At 34.2% G+C, this 17,369-nt stretch overlaps 1 protein-coding gene across 2 annotated transcripts in view; it reads right to left on the bottom strand.

Annotated features, from left to right (window-relative positions):
• Window positions 1–17,369, bottom strand: part of WDPCP (WD repeat containing planar cell polarity effector) — a 491,911-nt gene that overhangs the window by 258,921 nt on the left and 215,621 nt on the right. For both annotated transcript variants that reach the window (XM_015112569.3, XM_015112570.3), the window contains exons 11-12: window positions 12,947–13,135; window positions 9,466–9,589 (exon numbers count right to left, since the gene is read on the bottom strand). In XM_015112569.3, the coding sequence (XP_014968055.2) occupies window positions 9,466–9,589; window positions 12,947–13,135 (313 nt within the window). The remainder of the gene's footprint in view (window positions 1–9,465; window positions 9,590–12,946; window positions 13,136–17,369) is intronic.

Below are 17,369 nucleotides of genomic sequence, written 5' to 3'. Positions count from 1 at the left end.
AGTTTGAGGTCAACAACTGTCTTCATCAGGAGTATGGTGGGTGTGCAGAGGCAGTTCACTCACTTATAAAAGTGGTCTTCTACCCAGGCCCTCACTCACTGAATAAAAGTGCCAGAGAAGACAGCAAGGAGTTACAAGCAAAACAAAATGAGAGCAATAAACAGTTCTGAACAGATACCTCAACTAGAATTTGGGCAGAAAATACATTTTGTACATCCCAAATGAAAAAAATAACTAATGTCTAGAATGAAGAAAAGTCTTAAGATTCATTCGTTCAACGTCACGCCTAATAAGTAGACTATCCGCACTCTTACCTCTATCTGTACAATGAATCCAGTCTATTTCTCTCACACCAGAAAAAAAAAGAGTTGTTAAGGTTATCACAGCAATGCAAATGGAACAGAGTGGGTATTAGGGTAGCTTCTTACATAATCATGATATTCCCTTTTTAACACCACAGTTTTTACCCATTTGATTTTTAGACAAAATATCATTCATAATTTAGAACATGAACAACGTAAGCAAAATATAAGGACTTTTTTTTACTTCTTTTACTGCTATTGCTATATATAGGAGGCAATGCTGTTAAAGGAAACCAGACTGCCAGATGAAAAACAGCATGGTTACTTTGGGCCACACCCCTCACTCACACACCCAATTAGCTATGAAAGGGGAGCTTTAAGGAAGAAAAGCAAGGTATACAAAATTTGTTCATGCAATGACCATCGAGTTATTTATACCTATATTATGTCAATTTTGTTTGGTATCCTAATTTACTGATTAGTATAATAACTTTTCTTCATATTGCCATTATGGTAAAAGAACCCTCATCCCTTGGCAGGAATCTAAAGAGCCCTTATACCCATGGTATTCCTTCCTAAATGGCCCTAACTGTGACCACATAAAAACCAGCTCCTTCATCTATAAAATCACATTTTTCTAGGTGCTTTCAGTTAAAAGACTTGAGGTTTTGCTGTTGTTCCCTCCTGCTTATTTCTCCTTTTGCCTTTTCATCCTTTCCCTAACCAAGGGTCTGTTCAGATGTGTGCAGACCACTCTAGGCTTAAACAACCTTTAAATCCAACTACCATACCATACAAAGTCTCTTGGAATGCCATCATAATGAATCAAACTTCTTAGGATTTTTAAAAAATGTTAAAATTTCACGTATTCAATGGTTACAACTATGTAAAAAAAGCATTTGATAAAAAGGACTGAAAAAAAAACAACAACAACATAGAAAAGAGTTGTGTGAATATAGCAATGGAACCTCACTTGCCAAAAACATCTTGGGACTGTGGTTTACTTTATAGGAGAAACATTGATTAACAATTTATTTCATGTGTATAGGACTATTTAAATCTTCTACTTCTTTTTTGGTCAGTTTTGGTTTTTATGTACCTAAGAAATTTTCAGTTTTCCCCATTTTTCAAGTTTGCTGTCATAAATTCTTCATGGTATTCCCTTTACTTTTTTTTCTGTTTGACTAATCTTGAGTCAAAGAAGAAATGTTTAGCTTTATTAATCCTATTTTATAACTTTGGTTTTTGTTACTTTATTTCTAAACATATCTTTATTTCCTTCCTTCTTTCTTCAGATTTATTTTACTGGTATTTTTTGCAAGTTTTAAAAATTTCATGGCTCATTAATTTTGAGTCTTTCTTCTTTTCCAAGAAAAACGTTTTAAATATATATATTTCCCTTCATAGCCCTGTCTGAGAACTCACTTCTGAATTTCTCACTCAAACTCAACATTTCCAAAACCAAACTACTACTCTTTTCCCACATACCTATTCTTTCTGGAGCCTTATCAATCTTGTCAAAAACAATTCTGTTTTTCCAATTGCTCAGGTCAAAACACTTGAAGTCATGCTTCACTTCTCTATTATATTCTTTATCCAATCTGTTAGAAAATCCTGTTATCAAAACCTTTAATATGTTCAAAATCCACCACTCTATCTTCATTCCCTTTGCTACCAATCTGTAATTGGCCACCATTGCTTACTCAATTACTGCAATAGCCTCCCAATAGGTCGGTCTCCTTCTCCTTGACCTTCTAAGGACAATTCTCAACACAGGATCTGAGTTATCCATTCAATAGATAGTTTCAAATCATCTATTGAGTTCCCCTATTATTCAAGAGAATACTCTCAATTCCTTACAATAATCTACAAAGTCCTGTATGACCTGGCCACTTGCTGCCTCTCTGACCCATTGTCTCATTCCTCTCCTTCTCATTCACTGCTCCAGCCAAACTGCTGGGATTTAACTAATATTTTACCTTGTTAGTGAGGCCTTCCCTGGCAATCTTTTTTTTTTTAATAGTATGATTCTTTATTTTGTAAAACAAGCCTCCACTCCCCCAAAAAAGCCTTTTTCATAACAATTTGTATTTTCCAGGCCCAAGGCTAAGGCTAAGGCTAAGGTGAGATGAATGAGGAGAACAAGATAATTTACCTCAGGAGTAAAATTTAAGAAATCTGGCAATCTTATTTAAAACTGCAGTCCACTCACCCATCATCCAATACTTCCTAGCCCTGTCCCTGCATGTTCACTTTCATGGCACATATCATTACCTGACATATTATGTATTTTACCCACTTATTTATTGTATTAGGCCATTCTTGCATTGCTATAAATACCTGATGCTGGGAAATTAATAAAGAAAATAGATTTATATAAGAAAAGAGATTTAACTGGCTCATGGTTCTGCAGCCTGTATAGGTAGCATGGTGCTCAGCTTCTGGTGAGGCCTCAGGAAGCTTTCACTCATGGCAGAAGGCAAACGGGGAGCCAGCATCTCACATGGCAAGAACGGGAGCAAGAGGAGGGAGAGCCACCTACGTTTAACCAACCAAATATGGTCATTTGGGTCATGAAAATAGATCCCTTATGGTTTGGTGCTGTCCTTGTGAACTCACTATCACAGGGAGCACCAAGCCATAAATAATCCACCCCCATGATCCAAATACCTCCTACCAAGCCCCACCTCCAACACTGGGGATTACATTTCAACATGAGATTTAGGCAGGGGCAAATATACGAATTTTTCTTTTTTTTTTTGGTCTGTTTTGCCCTTTGCCATATTCTTAGCTAAGTGCCTGGCATGTGGTACTCAGTAATTAATTGTGGAGTAAATAAAAATTACTCCTTGAAATTTTCACATATTGCCAGGCGTGGTGGCTTACGCCTGTAATCCCAGCACTTTGGGAGGCCGAAGCAGGTGGATCACCTGAGGTCAGTTCAAGACCAGCCTGACCAACATGGAGAAACCCCGTCTCTACTAAAAATACAAAATTAGCCAGGGTGGTGGCGCATGCCTGTAATCCCAGCTACTCGGGAGGCTGAGGCAGGAGAATTGCTTGAACCCGGGAGGCGGAGGTTGCGGTGAGCCGAGGTTTGCACTCCAGCCTGGGCAAAAAGAGCAAAACTCTGTCTCAAAAAAAAAAAAAAAAAAAGAAAGAAAGAAAAAAAAAGAAATTTATGACCTAGAATATGGTCAATTTATATGAATGTTTATTCATGGGAAAAAAGTATAGTCTCCAGTTGTTGGACTCTACACATGTCCATTAAGTCAAGATTTCAATTATACAGTATTGTTCAAATCACCTATTTCCTGACACTTTGTTTGCTTAATCTATCAATTACTAAATGAAAGGAGTTAAAATTCTTTAACTATTGACAGTGGACTTTCGTTTTGTGTACATTGAAGCTATGTTACACACATTTAGAACTGTTATATCTTCCTGGTGAATTGATTTTTCTGTCAGTATTGATCTCTAATAATCTCTACTAAAGATTTTGCTTTAAAGACTATTTGTATAACATTACCACTATAGGCTGGGCACTGTTTGTGTACATTGAAGCTATGTTACACACATTTAGAACTGTTATATCTTCCTGGTGAATTGATTTTTCTGTCAGTATTGATCTCTAATAATCTCTACTAAAGATTTTGCTTTAAAGACTATTTGTATAACATTACCACTATAGGCTGGGCACTGTAGCTCATGCCTATAATCCCAGCACTTTAGGAGGCCGAGGCAGGTGGATCACCTGATGTTGGGAGTTTGAGACCAGCCTGACCAACATGGAGAAACCCCGTCTCTACTAAAAATACAAAATTAGCCGGGCGTGGTGGCACATTCCCGTAATCCTAGCTACCTGGGAGGCTGAGGCAGGAGAATTGCTTGAACCCAGGAGGCGGAGGTTGCAGGGGTCCATGATCACTCCATTGCACTCCAGCCTGGACAACAAGAGTGAAACGCCATCTCAAAACAAACAAACAAACAAACAAACCCATTACTACTATATTAGTTCTCTTTGGAGTATTTATCTGGTATAAATTTTTTTACATTCTCTGACATTTAAACTTTCTTTGTTTGAGGGTTTTTTTTGTTTGTTTTTTGGTGTTTTTTTATAATGACATACGGTCTTGCTCTGTCGCCCAACGCAGTTGCAGGAACAAGGCTCACTGCAGATGTGAACACCCAGGCTCAAGCGATCCTCCCATCTCAGCCTTCCAAGTAGCTGGGACTACAGGCATGCGCCACCATGCGCCTGGCTAATTTTAAAAAAAAATGTTTTGTAGAGACAGCACTGCATGGGCTGGTCTCAAACTCCTGGGCTCAAGCGATTCTCCTGCCTTGGCCTCCCATAAATGCTGGGATTACATGTGTGAGCCACAGCACCCAGCTACCTTCTCTGTTTTAGATGTCTTTAAAAAAAAAAAAAAAAACTGAGGAAAAAAGTCTGTTTTACATTAACAATGATTATTGATTTTTTGATTCATTCCTAGTATCTCATCGTGAGTTTTCTATTTTCCATCTTTTTTCCCATGTTTCTTCCCCTTCATGCTGCACTTTCTCCTAATTCTTGCCATCTTTGGGGTTTTCTTCTTTATCCAACGTTTTCCCTCTCCTTGCTTGAAAATTATATACTCTATTTCTTTCCTTTTAGTGATTACCCTAGAAATTCTGTATTTCACTTACTAAAATCTAGAATTAATAAATATCTTTATCTTCCTCTTGAAAAGTATAAGGACCTTAGAATGCTTTAACTCTCTTCACTCCTCTTCTGATTTATATGTAGTTATTGTCCAAGATTTTAATTTTTAACCCCCTGAATTAGACATTGGTGTATATGCTTTATAGGATCAATTTTTATTAGGTTTCCACAAGTTTATGATTTTTTTTTTTTTTTTGTCTACCATTCCTTTTGCATCTCATGACTTCCTTCATTCTAGTTGTCTCAGGAAGGATGCTGCCCCATTCAAGGGTTCTAGATTTATGTATGGATGTCTGATGCAACCTCCCATTCTGCATGAGCTCTCAGTTATGTCTCCTATCCTCTGAGTAGCAACCTTTGTAAACCAAGCACCTATCTTACTGAGAGCCAGAAGATGCCCTCCAGGAGAACGTTGAGTTTGCTTACTCTTGTGGAATCAAGCATCCTTATCATTTCAGCCTGTTTCCCTTACTTTACTGCCAGCTCAACCATGCTTTCAATAAATATTTTGAATATACTATCTAGCATTTTTTGGATGATCTAACTAGGAGCTTTTCTCTAAAAATCATTCTATCTTGTTGCCTTGAATGTTCTCAGGTTAACTTTTTTAGTATTCACGTTCTTTAAAATGATTTCATACAGATGTTGTATTTACTATATATGTTCCATCAGTGAAAAGTATAACTGAAAAAGCCATGTATACATGGAATTGCTTAAGAACTGTTTTAGTCACAAAATGATTTTTGTTTTGCCTATCATATATATTTTACATAAGCTAAAAGCCATTTCCAAAAGATGGCCCTTTTTTTCTGAGTTCTAAGTGTAAATATTGACTCTAATATATTATCCCCAACATCTTATTATAAAAATTTCCAACATAGAGCAATGTTAAAGGATTATCTACCATGTGTATTCTGACTTTATCATTTTATAATATTGCTTATCACATATCTACCTATCTATCCCTCTATTTATCCATCAATTCATATTACTTTTTGTTGTTACATTACAAAGGAAAATGCTGACATCAATACATTTCCCCACCAATATTTCATAAACAAAAAAAATTTATTTCTAGGCAATAAATCTCACATTCCCCAAATTTTGCTTAACATTTTTATAAGCATTCAAAAAGTACAACTCTCTGTGCCACAATCACATAACACCATTTGAGTCAGAAAACAACAGTCTCACAGTTAACAAGGGGGAAAAGTTAAAAATCAATTATTAACTTTTTATAATACATTATATTTCCATGTTAGTAATAAGCCTCATATGTGGCACATTCATTTGAAATGTTTGCCCTTTCATTTCATCAATATTTAGGGGTCCCTGTTATAGTTTCTATTTGTTTATGATGAAAAGCTCTCACTTGCCATCACTTCCTTGTTCAGTACTTGTGGAAGACTCTTCAATTTCATGGAGGCAGCTGACTAATTACCTTTTAAACTTAGTTTAGGCAAAGTTGCATTTACCTTCTGTAGGTAAGTGTCTTCCAGTTTAATGATTTTATAAATTAGATTCTATCATCTCTTTAAAATTTTATGTATTATAATAAACACTTTATTAGCTACCATATCAAGACTGTGCTTCTACCGTTTTCTCTTCCTATCTTTAACATCAGGAGCATAATTTACATTTCTAGGGAGCATTTCTTTATGAAAATTGATCACTTTGAATGCATACAAAAAGACAAGAAGTGAGTTTTCAAGTTTAGATTTGTTTGAATTTGGAAAAAGGCTTTCAGGTAGTTTTTTATATTTGTTAAAGACAAAAAAGACCAAAAAGTATAAAGCAATGTCTGTAGAATTCCTCTCCTCTCAAGAGAAAAACAAAATTGTATATAAAATTTTTATTTTAATAATCTACATGGTATACTTGTGTATTATCACAAATTCGTACTATGACCTTACCCTTCATATGCTGGATGAAATTAAAACCAGTTTAGTATTTTACTCTTTATCAAAATAATCCAATCCAGATACAGGCAATCTGAGTTCCATGTGAGTAATTTTAGGCACACCCCTAATCTCTGTGGGGCTACTTTTCCTCATCTTTAATTTAAAATTCCCTATGATGGTCTTTTGTTTAGAGCTTATTCCATTATCTAATAAGGTTTCTTTTTTCAGAGTATTAAAATATTGACTAACCAAAGGACAGAGAGTAATGTAATTCTAGCACTTCACAAATATGAAAAGGTATTTGGCCTGTTTCTCTTCCCCTAAGCATGAGAACTTCTTGGTAGCATATTAAACAAAAGAATGGTTCCAACTTAAGCTATCTCATTTAATTTCTTCAAAACTTTTGTTTCTTTTTTCATAATACTGTATAGCCTACTATCAAAAGAAGAACTAATAAAACATTCATTATAATTGAAATAGTAGCAAAGTATACAAAAGAAGAAACATGAAAAAGCTAGTATACCCCAAGGGAAAACATCTAGTTCCAGATGTAACCACACAGAAAAGCTAGAGAATAATAATAATAACAATAATAGTGACCTTATCAAAATATGTCCAAAAAATAATTAGAAAACCATTTGAGAAAAACCAATGAACAAAAAATTGCACATTAGTAGAATAGAGCATCCTAGAGCCAGCAGGATGGTTACAAATATGATGCTTATGCAAACACTAAATCACTGTATACAGTCTCAGAGGCCAGAGACAGTGAGGACCAAAGAATATGCTTCCAAAACTTCTGTTTTATTCACTTTCATCTTTTTGGGCTCTTTAGGCAGGAGGATAATTCATTAATTTTCCCCAGAAACAGAGAAACAAATATTAGCAATGAGACAAAGAACAAAGCTCTAAGTCCAAATAAATGTGACGTTAACCCCAGCACTTTCACCATATGTTCATTCACAGAAGACAGCCTCATTTATATGAAGAGTCTTGGAATATGCTAACATCATTCAGATGAAAAGGCAAGATTCAATTACATATCATAACCCTTGCAATATTTTAACATTTCTCAGTTTCTAAAATTGCTGTTTTCCAGAGGCTTCACTGCTTGGTAGACTTCAAAATGCCGCTTTATATATAAAAATCTAATTATAGAACATGAATATTTACACAACAATACAACTTCTCAAATCTTGACCAATCTGAAGTATCCCCCTTCTTTTTGGGCAGTCAAAAATAGTTATCAAATAGTCTACTCTTAAGTGAATAAAAATTTCCAGTTATTTTATAAGCTAGGATCTAAAAAAATATACAACCAATAATAGATAAATGGTTTTAAGGGAAGAGTAAGGAACAGGGAATCAAAATCAGTTCAAAGATCTGGCACCACCAATAACTTGTTATTCGATCTAAGCAAGCCACTTATCTATGCCTCAGTTTACTCATTTGTTAAATGATACTACTGCTTTAACAGGGGTTTCTGAGAACAAAATAAGAGAATATACATCAAAGCCCTTGAAAGAGTGAAAACACTGTAACAGATTATATTTTAGTAAAATTAAAACTCTAAACTCAACTCCGTGATGTAATCCTCCTTTTTGGTACACAGTTGAAAACTCTGTTACTTTCCATTATACAACATATCCTATACAAAAGTATACTATACATATATGTATGCATATATGCAAAAATGCACAGACATACCTATATGTATGTGTATATATACACATAGTTAAAAATAATTTTTAATATACCCTGATATTTACCACTCATCTTAAGAAATACAACATTAACTAATACCTTGGAGACTATTATATGCTTATTTTATCATATTTCTTTTCATTCACTCCAGACTGCTTTAAATTGTGTGCTAATTGCTTGCTTGCTTTTACTTACAGTATTGCCACATTTATATATGTATCCCTAAATTATCCATGCATTCATCTTCCTTCTGTCCATCCATTAATCCTGATGTCTGAACTTCATTATATTTTTCCTTCAACTTCTGCAATACTTAGATAAATTTCTTGACATTATTTTTCACATTATTTTCTAAGGTTAACAAAATTTGTTATACCCATTTGAAGCAGAGAAAATGGGGTACCGTGAAGCTAGAAACTTGCCACATTATATGAGCAGACAACAGACAAGTTTTTCTACAGTAAGTCTGAAAGAAAAACAAACCAATGACTGTCTCAGAGCTTTACAGAACATTCATATTACTAGACTTCAATTAAAAAGAAAATATTTACTTAGTGCTAGTAGCACAATTCCAGTTAATATTTCTACATTGACTTTACATAGCTGATATTTGTTCTTTCATATAAAGGGGAAGGGTAAAAAGTACTGATGATATAAAACCCCCAAATAATATTCAAATATTTCCTTAAAATGAAAACAATAACAAATTAAGTAAGATCAAAAGAAGATGTATATTTCTTTGAAGAGATGGACTGTTAGGAAACATGTAGCCTTACTATGGAGTATTTTAAAGAGGGTGTCTCCTGAAATAAGTAATTAGTCTGACACTAATCAATCCAAACATATCATTCACCTGAGCAAGTGGTGGAAGAATCTCCTTGCATATTTGCTGATTTGGTCTCTATATTTCAATATAGTGGTATCCAGAAGTGGTCTTGTTGGAGCATAGAAGGTTCCAAGGCTTGCCTCAAGCTGTGCTGTGGAATTCAAACATAGCAGCACTAAAACAAGTGAAACTCCTTCAATTACAACAAAATACTCATGTTTGCAGTCAGTCAGGTTTTGCAAACTTGGATGAAACGTGAGCTTGCAGGAAAGATGAAATTAAAATATGACAGCTGGTACAAAAACAAACCTGTGTATAAACTTTCACTTGAGGCAAAGCTGACAATGACTCTGAGCAACAAAAAGCTGTCAAAACTGAAGAAATCCATAATGAACCAACCTCTCACCACAAATGGGTAATTAAAACAGTGACTCATCAAAGTAACACAGTTTGAACCAGTACTTCCAGTAAAATCAACTCACAGTGTGCTAAATATTTATTCTCTTTGGCTAAAAGGAGAAAACTGACCTTTCTTCATTGGGAATTGGAATCGATATAGCAGAAATGTTTTTTAAAATAATACAAATAAACAGCCATATTGGAGTAGAAATATGTCTCTACTGCAATTTTAAGACAACCGTGAATGTCCCTATATCTTCCCTAAGTTCTGCCCTAAACAGCAAAAGTCTTGGTTTTATCCAAGTGTGAAAGCTAAGACCTCTGGGAGAGGAAAGAAGGACTGGAGAGGCAGGTTTTAATAAACTAGAGGGCTAAGATTGGGGGAAAGGGCACATTTTGCCTGTTTCACAATTTTGCAAAGACATGCTCATGGGACTAGGTTTTTTTCCCAGAAATATCTGGAAGTTAAGTAATTACCATAATGGTGAGAGTAAGAGTATGTATGAGAACACGACAGTTCACAGTAAGACTCCTCTGATTTTTATGCTACTAGCACTGGGTTGAATAAACAATTCCTTATTTAGGAAAACTCTTTAGTTTTAGGCATATTTGGGTTTGAAAGTATTAAATGCCTCATCAAAATAATTACTATGGACTTGGCTAAGCTGTTAGTAATTTCTTTTTTTAATCTCAAATCTAGACAGTAAAGTAAGATGAACTTTAGGGGTATTTTCTTTCAAAGCAGCAGTCAATTTAGATTAAAATTGAATGCAGCAATGCTATTGTAAAAACAAGCCAGATTCTCTTCCCATTGCTTGTTTTCTTGACAGCATGTTTTGTACATCTGAAATGTTCAAACCTACATGGAATAGTCATAACTCCCAGCACAGTTATAGATTCATTAGCTAGCGCAGCTTGATGTTTAAGGCAGAAATGAAGATCTCAAAGATAACTACAATACGGCTACAAATAAAAGAGCTCACTGGGTTCCGCTAATAAAAGGAAACAAATTACCATGTCAAATTTGTTAGATTCAGATAGAATAAGTCTCAAGAGAGAAAAAAAATTCTGAATGTTTTAGAAATATGTTTTACAGTTACTTGGGGGGAAATGCACATACCTACTTAAAATGTACATATTCTGATAACCCAGCATCATGCAAAATTTTTTTTTAATAGCCTAGTATCATACAAGCTTTTTATTTCCCTATCTCCCCAATATGGTTCCTTGAAAATATCAAGAATCTGATAATGCCCATTTGTATATTCCCTAATAATCTTTCCTATAACACAGTAATCTTACAAGACAAATTCACTAAGGTGCTAGCAATTTTCAGTGTGCTGAGAGTCAATATTTTATCTTTTCGATATTTCTTCTTTAATTGTAAATTTATGATCTCTTAACATAAGCATTCTTTAGGGACCTTGCCTTTTAAAATTTTTTCTTTCTTTTTTTTTTAAGTATACACTCAGTCATTACAGTATATCAATACTAAGAAATAATTAGTTAAGATAACTCTGCAGGCAGCAATATTATAGTAGTACCTTATACCCTAAAATTATGGAGTTACACTCTTCTTTTTATTTTTAGCTAATACTCATTGAGTACCTAAGTAGTGGGCCATGCACTAGGCATTTTCTCATTGTAAAAATACTGGAATTTCTTGGCCAGGTGCAGTACGGGCTCATGCCTGTAATCCCAGCACCCTGGGAGGCTGAGGCAGGAAGATCACTTGAGGCCAACCTGGGCAACATAGTGAAACCCCTCTACTAAAATTAGAAAAATTAGCCGGGCATGGTGGTGCACATCTGTAATCCCAGCTACTCAGGAGGCTAAGGCAGGAGAATTGCTTGAACCCAGGAGGCAGGCATTGCAGTGAGACAAGATCATGCCACTGCATGCCAGCCTAAGCAACAGAGTGACACTCTGTCTCTAAATATATAAAGAAAAATATTGGAATTTCCCTAGATAAATTTTAACTACCTCCAAAAAGAACATTCAATTAATATTAAATAAATATTTATTGTGGGCCATGTGTGACTTGGGCCAAGACCCATGATATAGATTTCTCGGAAGAGCATGTGCTTACTAATTATTCTTCTCTAAAATTACTAAAATGAAGGTTACCTACAAAATTCTCTCCAAACAACTTGTTTATTTTGGCAATGTAATAAGGTGGGATAAGAAAAATCTATAAAAATGCAAAGAAATAGAAAAGAAAAGCTCTCCAAGTAAAGACCTTTTGACATATTTCCTGTTCCTCCTATCTTGTAAATTACCTAGGGACAGTTTCTCATTGGCCATGATTTTCCACCATTAATGTCAGTGCTTACTACAAAGATATGAAAGATGCAAATGTTAGAATGTTTAGATGCATTGTACATTAAGTAAATAACTTACAAGAAAAATAATACTGGATAATTGGCAAATAGATTTATTTCATTATTGTATGTGTCACAGCATTCCCCACTGCCCACCCCCTGACCTTAGCTTTTTTAACTTCTCTTTTAAAATTAAACATCTTAGATCCCGATAGACAAAATTACTTATTGGGCAAAGGTAAGGAAATCCAAGCAGGCAGAAGAGAGAAGAGTGTCACAACTATAAGTCAGAATAAGGAAAACAAGAAGGAGCAGCCTGGGCTACAATTCAGATATACAAAAAAAGTAAGTGTTAAGGACTATTGTCTGGACAGAGGACTTGGGTGTGAGAAAAAAATATTGATGTCTAATGTGAGGGAGGAATAAAGACCTTTATTTGGTGCTCTTTGTCTAGCAGACCTCACGGAGTACATGAAATTTTTGATCAAAGTTTGAAATCTGAGCACGTTCCATCTGTGAGCTTAGACTGAATTGTACAATGACTGCAGTGTAAGATCCGACATAAGCATATACAGAAAAGTTGTTCTTTATGTTGACAAATACTATACAGTAAGTACAACATGGGAGCAATTATTTGATATCTGATCCTTTCAGTTTTAATAGAGCACTAACATTTTTATCATTTATTCTCCAATGCCATGACTCAAAAACAACCTCAAAAAATAACTCAATAAAATATATTTCATGTATATACAAAACCCATCTATGAAAAACATTTCAAGTCTGACCTTCTCTCTCTGGAGTGAGCTTCTGTCTAAGAAGATGGTTTACAATGGCGCTCATGCTGATAAAGCACTGATGGCCCAGAGTGTCCCAGTTCATACTGCTCAGGATGTTTATTGCCTCACAGATCTCATCACAGTGAATGTACTGGAAGATGATGTCTACCAGGTCCAGCTGTCCTTGAGTGAAGACACCTATCACAAAACGTGGAAAACCAGGTGAATCTTTTAAAATAAAAGTAGAATAACAAAAAGAGTTAACTTTTCCATAAAGAAAAAAACCTATATTGCTTGCATAAGTGCTAGGAATGTGGGACTGATCTCCTTCTCAACTAATATTTGCTGTAAGATACACTGGTACAACAAAAACACATCTGTTGATCCTTTTAAAATGAAAGAAAATTCACTTTTACTCTTAGGACCAAGAGCATAAAACAAAGACTGGGGGGTGGTATTCTGTTGTGGTTTTATTGTCTTTTAAATATGGCTGACCTCATTTGAAATTAATAATTTCTGTGTATTAAATGACAATAAGTACTAGAGCTGTTAAGCAAGATTTTTTGCTTGTTTGTTTTATGTAACTTTTTTAATCTTTTCAAAATGGTAGGTTACAAAATCTTTTTTTCTTCAATGTTTACTGATTAAAGTCTAAAAAACTTCCTCTCAGTACAAATAATCATGAAAGAAAATGAAAAAACATATGTGAATATACTTTCTAAGCCACAAAGTATTATAAAATATTACTGTAATTCTTTTTATTACTATCATCATCATTTAACTGGAATAGTTATAGGCTTCAGGATTTTAAAAAATGTATTAGTTCATGAGAAAGATGCTAAAATTTTTCATACTAACTTCAAATCACATCAAAATGAAAACTTGTGCTATTAACAGGACTCAACTTGATAGGGAATCTGGGGAATTGCCCTGACTATACTAAGCAGTAAAACTTTACTATTCCTTTTGTGTTGGTAAAATCAAAGAATGTGACTGTCCAAAAGCCTTCATGAGCCTGCAGTCAAGCATTGGAAGTCCTCATAAATCAGGGTGGTTCCTTCGCAGTAGATATTAATCCATAGGAACTTTGCAGGAAACCAAAAATATCTGAAGTCTGTTAACTCCACCTATACCCTATTAATACTTCTACTAGTAACAAGAGAAAGAACTCATCTATTGAGAAGAAAAGCTAACATATAATCATAATAAAATCATTGAAAAGTGATAAAGAGAAAACCTCAAAAGGCAACCACAGAAAAAACAAATACACTGGATATACAAAAAAGCAAAGATATGAATGATTACAGACTTTGCATCTAAAATTATGTAATCCAGAAAACAATAACAAGACATTTTAAAAGTACTGAGAGGTAAAAAGTAAATTAATCTAGAATTCTACACCTTTACAAAAACGATCCAAAATTCATGAAGAAAGATAACAATCCTTAAATTCACCTAATAACAGAGCTGTGAACTAATAAAGCAAAAATGGACAGAACTAAAAGGAGAAAAACCCAGATCTAAAATCATAATTGGTGCCTAGGGCTGGTGGCTCATGCCAGTAATCTGAGCACTTTGGGAGGCCAAGGCAGGCGGATTGCTTGAGGTCAGGAGTTCAAGACAGGCATGGCAAACATGGCGAAACAGTCTTTACTAAAAACACAAAAATTAGCCAGGTGTGGTGGCAGGGGCCAGTAATCACAGCTACTCGGGAGGCTGCAGCAGGAGAATCGCTTGCATCTGGGAGGTGGAGGTTGCGTTGAATCGAGATCACACCACTGCACTCCAGCCTGGGTGACGGAGTGAGACTGTCTCAATCAATCAATCAATCAATTGATCGATCAAATTATAATTGGAGATTTCAGCACTTTTACTAATCAAGAGAATATGTAAGCAAAAATTCATAAGTATAGGAAATACTTGAAAAACACTATCAATGAATTTGACCTAACTGACATTTATAAAACACTGCACCCAACCACAGTAAAATACATTCTTTTTAAGTGCACACAGAACATTGAACAAGATAGAGCATATTCTGGGTAATATAATGAAGCTAAATACATTTAAAAGTTTTAAAATCATAAGAGCATTTTCTCGGACCACAACAGAATTAAATATCAATAAGAAAACTTATCTGGAAAATCTCCAAATATTTAGAAGTTAAGCAACATCCTTCTAAATAACCTATCAGTCAAAGAAAAAAATATCACAAAGTTTATTAGAAAACATTTTTAATTGAATTAAAGTAAGACCCAAAGTAAACAGAAGGAAGGAAATAATAAAGACAATAAATAGGAAATAACAAATATAGAAAAATCAATGAATTCAATAGCTTGTTCTTTCAAAAGATCAGTAAAATTGACAAACTTCTGTCTCAGCTGAGAAAAAAGAGAGATGATACAATTACCAAAATAAGAATGATCACTACAGAACTACTGACATTTAAAATCAGTGAATAATTAGTTTTTATATGAATAAATATAACCTAAATGAAATGGATTCCTTAAAAGACCCAAACTATCAAAGCTCACTCAAGAAGGAATAAACTTGAATGGCTCTATATTATTTAAATTTGAAGTCATTGTTAAAAAAAACTTTACACATATACACACACACACACACACACGTGCACCAATGCACACACATAATTAAACACGACCTGCATATTAAGATGTGTTCACTGGTGAATTCTCTCAAACATTAATGGAAGAAATAATAAAGCCAGGAACAGTGGCGCACACCTATTGTTCCAGCCTCACAGGAGGCGAAGGTGGAAGGACTGCTTGAGCCCAAGAGTTTTAAGTCCAACCTGGGCAAGATAGCAAGACTGTGTCTCTAAAAAAATAGTAATACGTTAAAAAAAAAATTAACAAAAGAGGAAATAACATAAATTCAATACAACTCAAATTACAAGAGAGAATACTTCCCAACTCATTTCATGTAGTTAGAATTACACTGACACCAAAAATGAAGATATTACAATAAAAAGAAAACTACAGACCAATATTTCCCATAAACAAACACAAAAACCCTTAACATAATATTAGCAAATCCAGCAATATATTAAAAAGATAATATATCATGAATAAGCAAGATTACTCCCACAAATGCAAGGTTGCTTAAACATGTGAAAGCCAATCAATATAATTTACCTTATGATGAGAAGAAAGAAAAAAACCCTATAATCATTTCAATTGCTGCAGAAAAAGCACTTGAAAAAAATTCAACATCCACTCAAGATGATATATGTCAGCAGACTGGGAATGGAAAGGGACTTCCTCAATGTAATACCATCATACTTATAGTGAAAGATTGAACTTTTTCCACCAAAGATTGGAAACAAAGCAAGGATGTCCTCTCTTACCATGTCTATTCAATATTGTACCAGATGTCCTAGCTGTAAGAAGTGAAGAGAATAAAATAAAAAGCACACAGTTTAGATAAGATGATGTAAAACTTCTAAATCCAGTTGTCATGATCATCTATGTAGAAAATCCTAAGGATTCCAAGTCACTTCAGCTAAGAATGAGTTTAACAGGATTGCAGGATATATGGTCAATATTTTAAAATTTTATTTCTACATAATCCCAATGAACAATAAAAATTGTAATTAAAAACATTTACAATATAATCCAAAAACATGAAATACTTAGGGATAAATATAACAAAGCATGCACAAGACCTTTACACTTAAAATTATAGAACTATGCAGAGAGAAACTAATGAAAACCTAAATAACTGGAGAGAGGTACTACTTTTATGGATTAGGATACTCAATATTGTTAAGAATCATTCCTCCCTAAAATGATCTATAGATACAACACAATCTCAGTCAAAATCCCATCAGGTGAAACAAGCCAGTTTCAAAACCATATAGAAATGGAAAGGATCTAGAATAGTCAAAATAATAGGAAAAAGAAGAATAAAGTTAAAAGACTAACAGTACCCGATTTGAAGACTTACTGTAAAACCACTTAACGTAAAGCCACAGGAATTAAGTCAGAATGGTACTTGCTTAAGTACAGACATTTAATTCACTAAAAGACAATACAGTTATTGATAGGTCAAAGTAATTCAATGGGAGAAAGAATACTCTTTCTGACAACTGATGCTGGAACAATAAATATTCATATTAAAAATTAATCTCAACCCATACCTCATACCATATGCAAAAAATTAACATGAAATAGACCATAAACCTAAATGTAAGAGCTAAGCCCACAAAACTTCTAGAAGAAAATCCTTGTGACCCTACATTAAACAGTTTTCTTAGGACATGAAAAGCAAAAGCCATAAAACAAAGAACATTATGAATTGAATTTCATTAAAATTAAAAACTTCTGCTACTTTATACACAATGATAAAATAATGAAAGGGTAAACTATAGGCTGAAAGAAGATATTCACAATACAAGTATCTTACAAAGACC

This window comes from Macaca mulatta, chromosome 13, assembly GCF_049350105.2.
Source record: "Macaca mulatta isolate MMU2019108-1 chromosome 13, T2T-MMU8v2.0, whole genome shotgun sequence".
In the NCBI taxonomy this organism is placed as follows: Eukaryota; Metazoa; Chordata; class Mammalia; order Primates; family Cercopithecidae; genus Macaca; species Macaca mulatta.
This window is presented reverse-complemented; position numbering and strand designations above follow the sequence as displayed.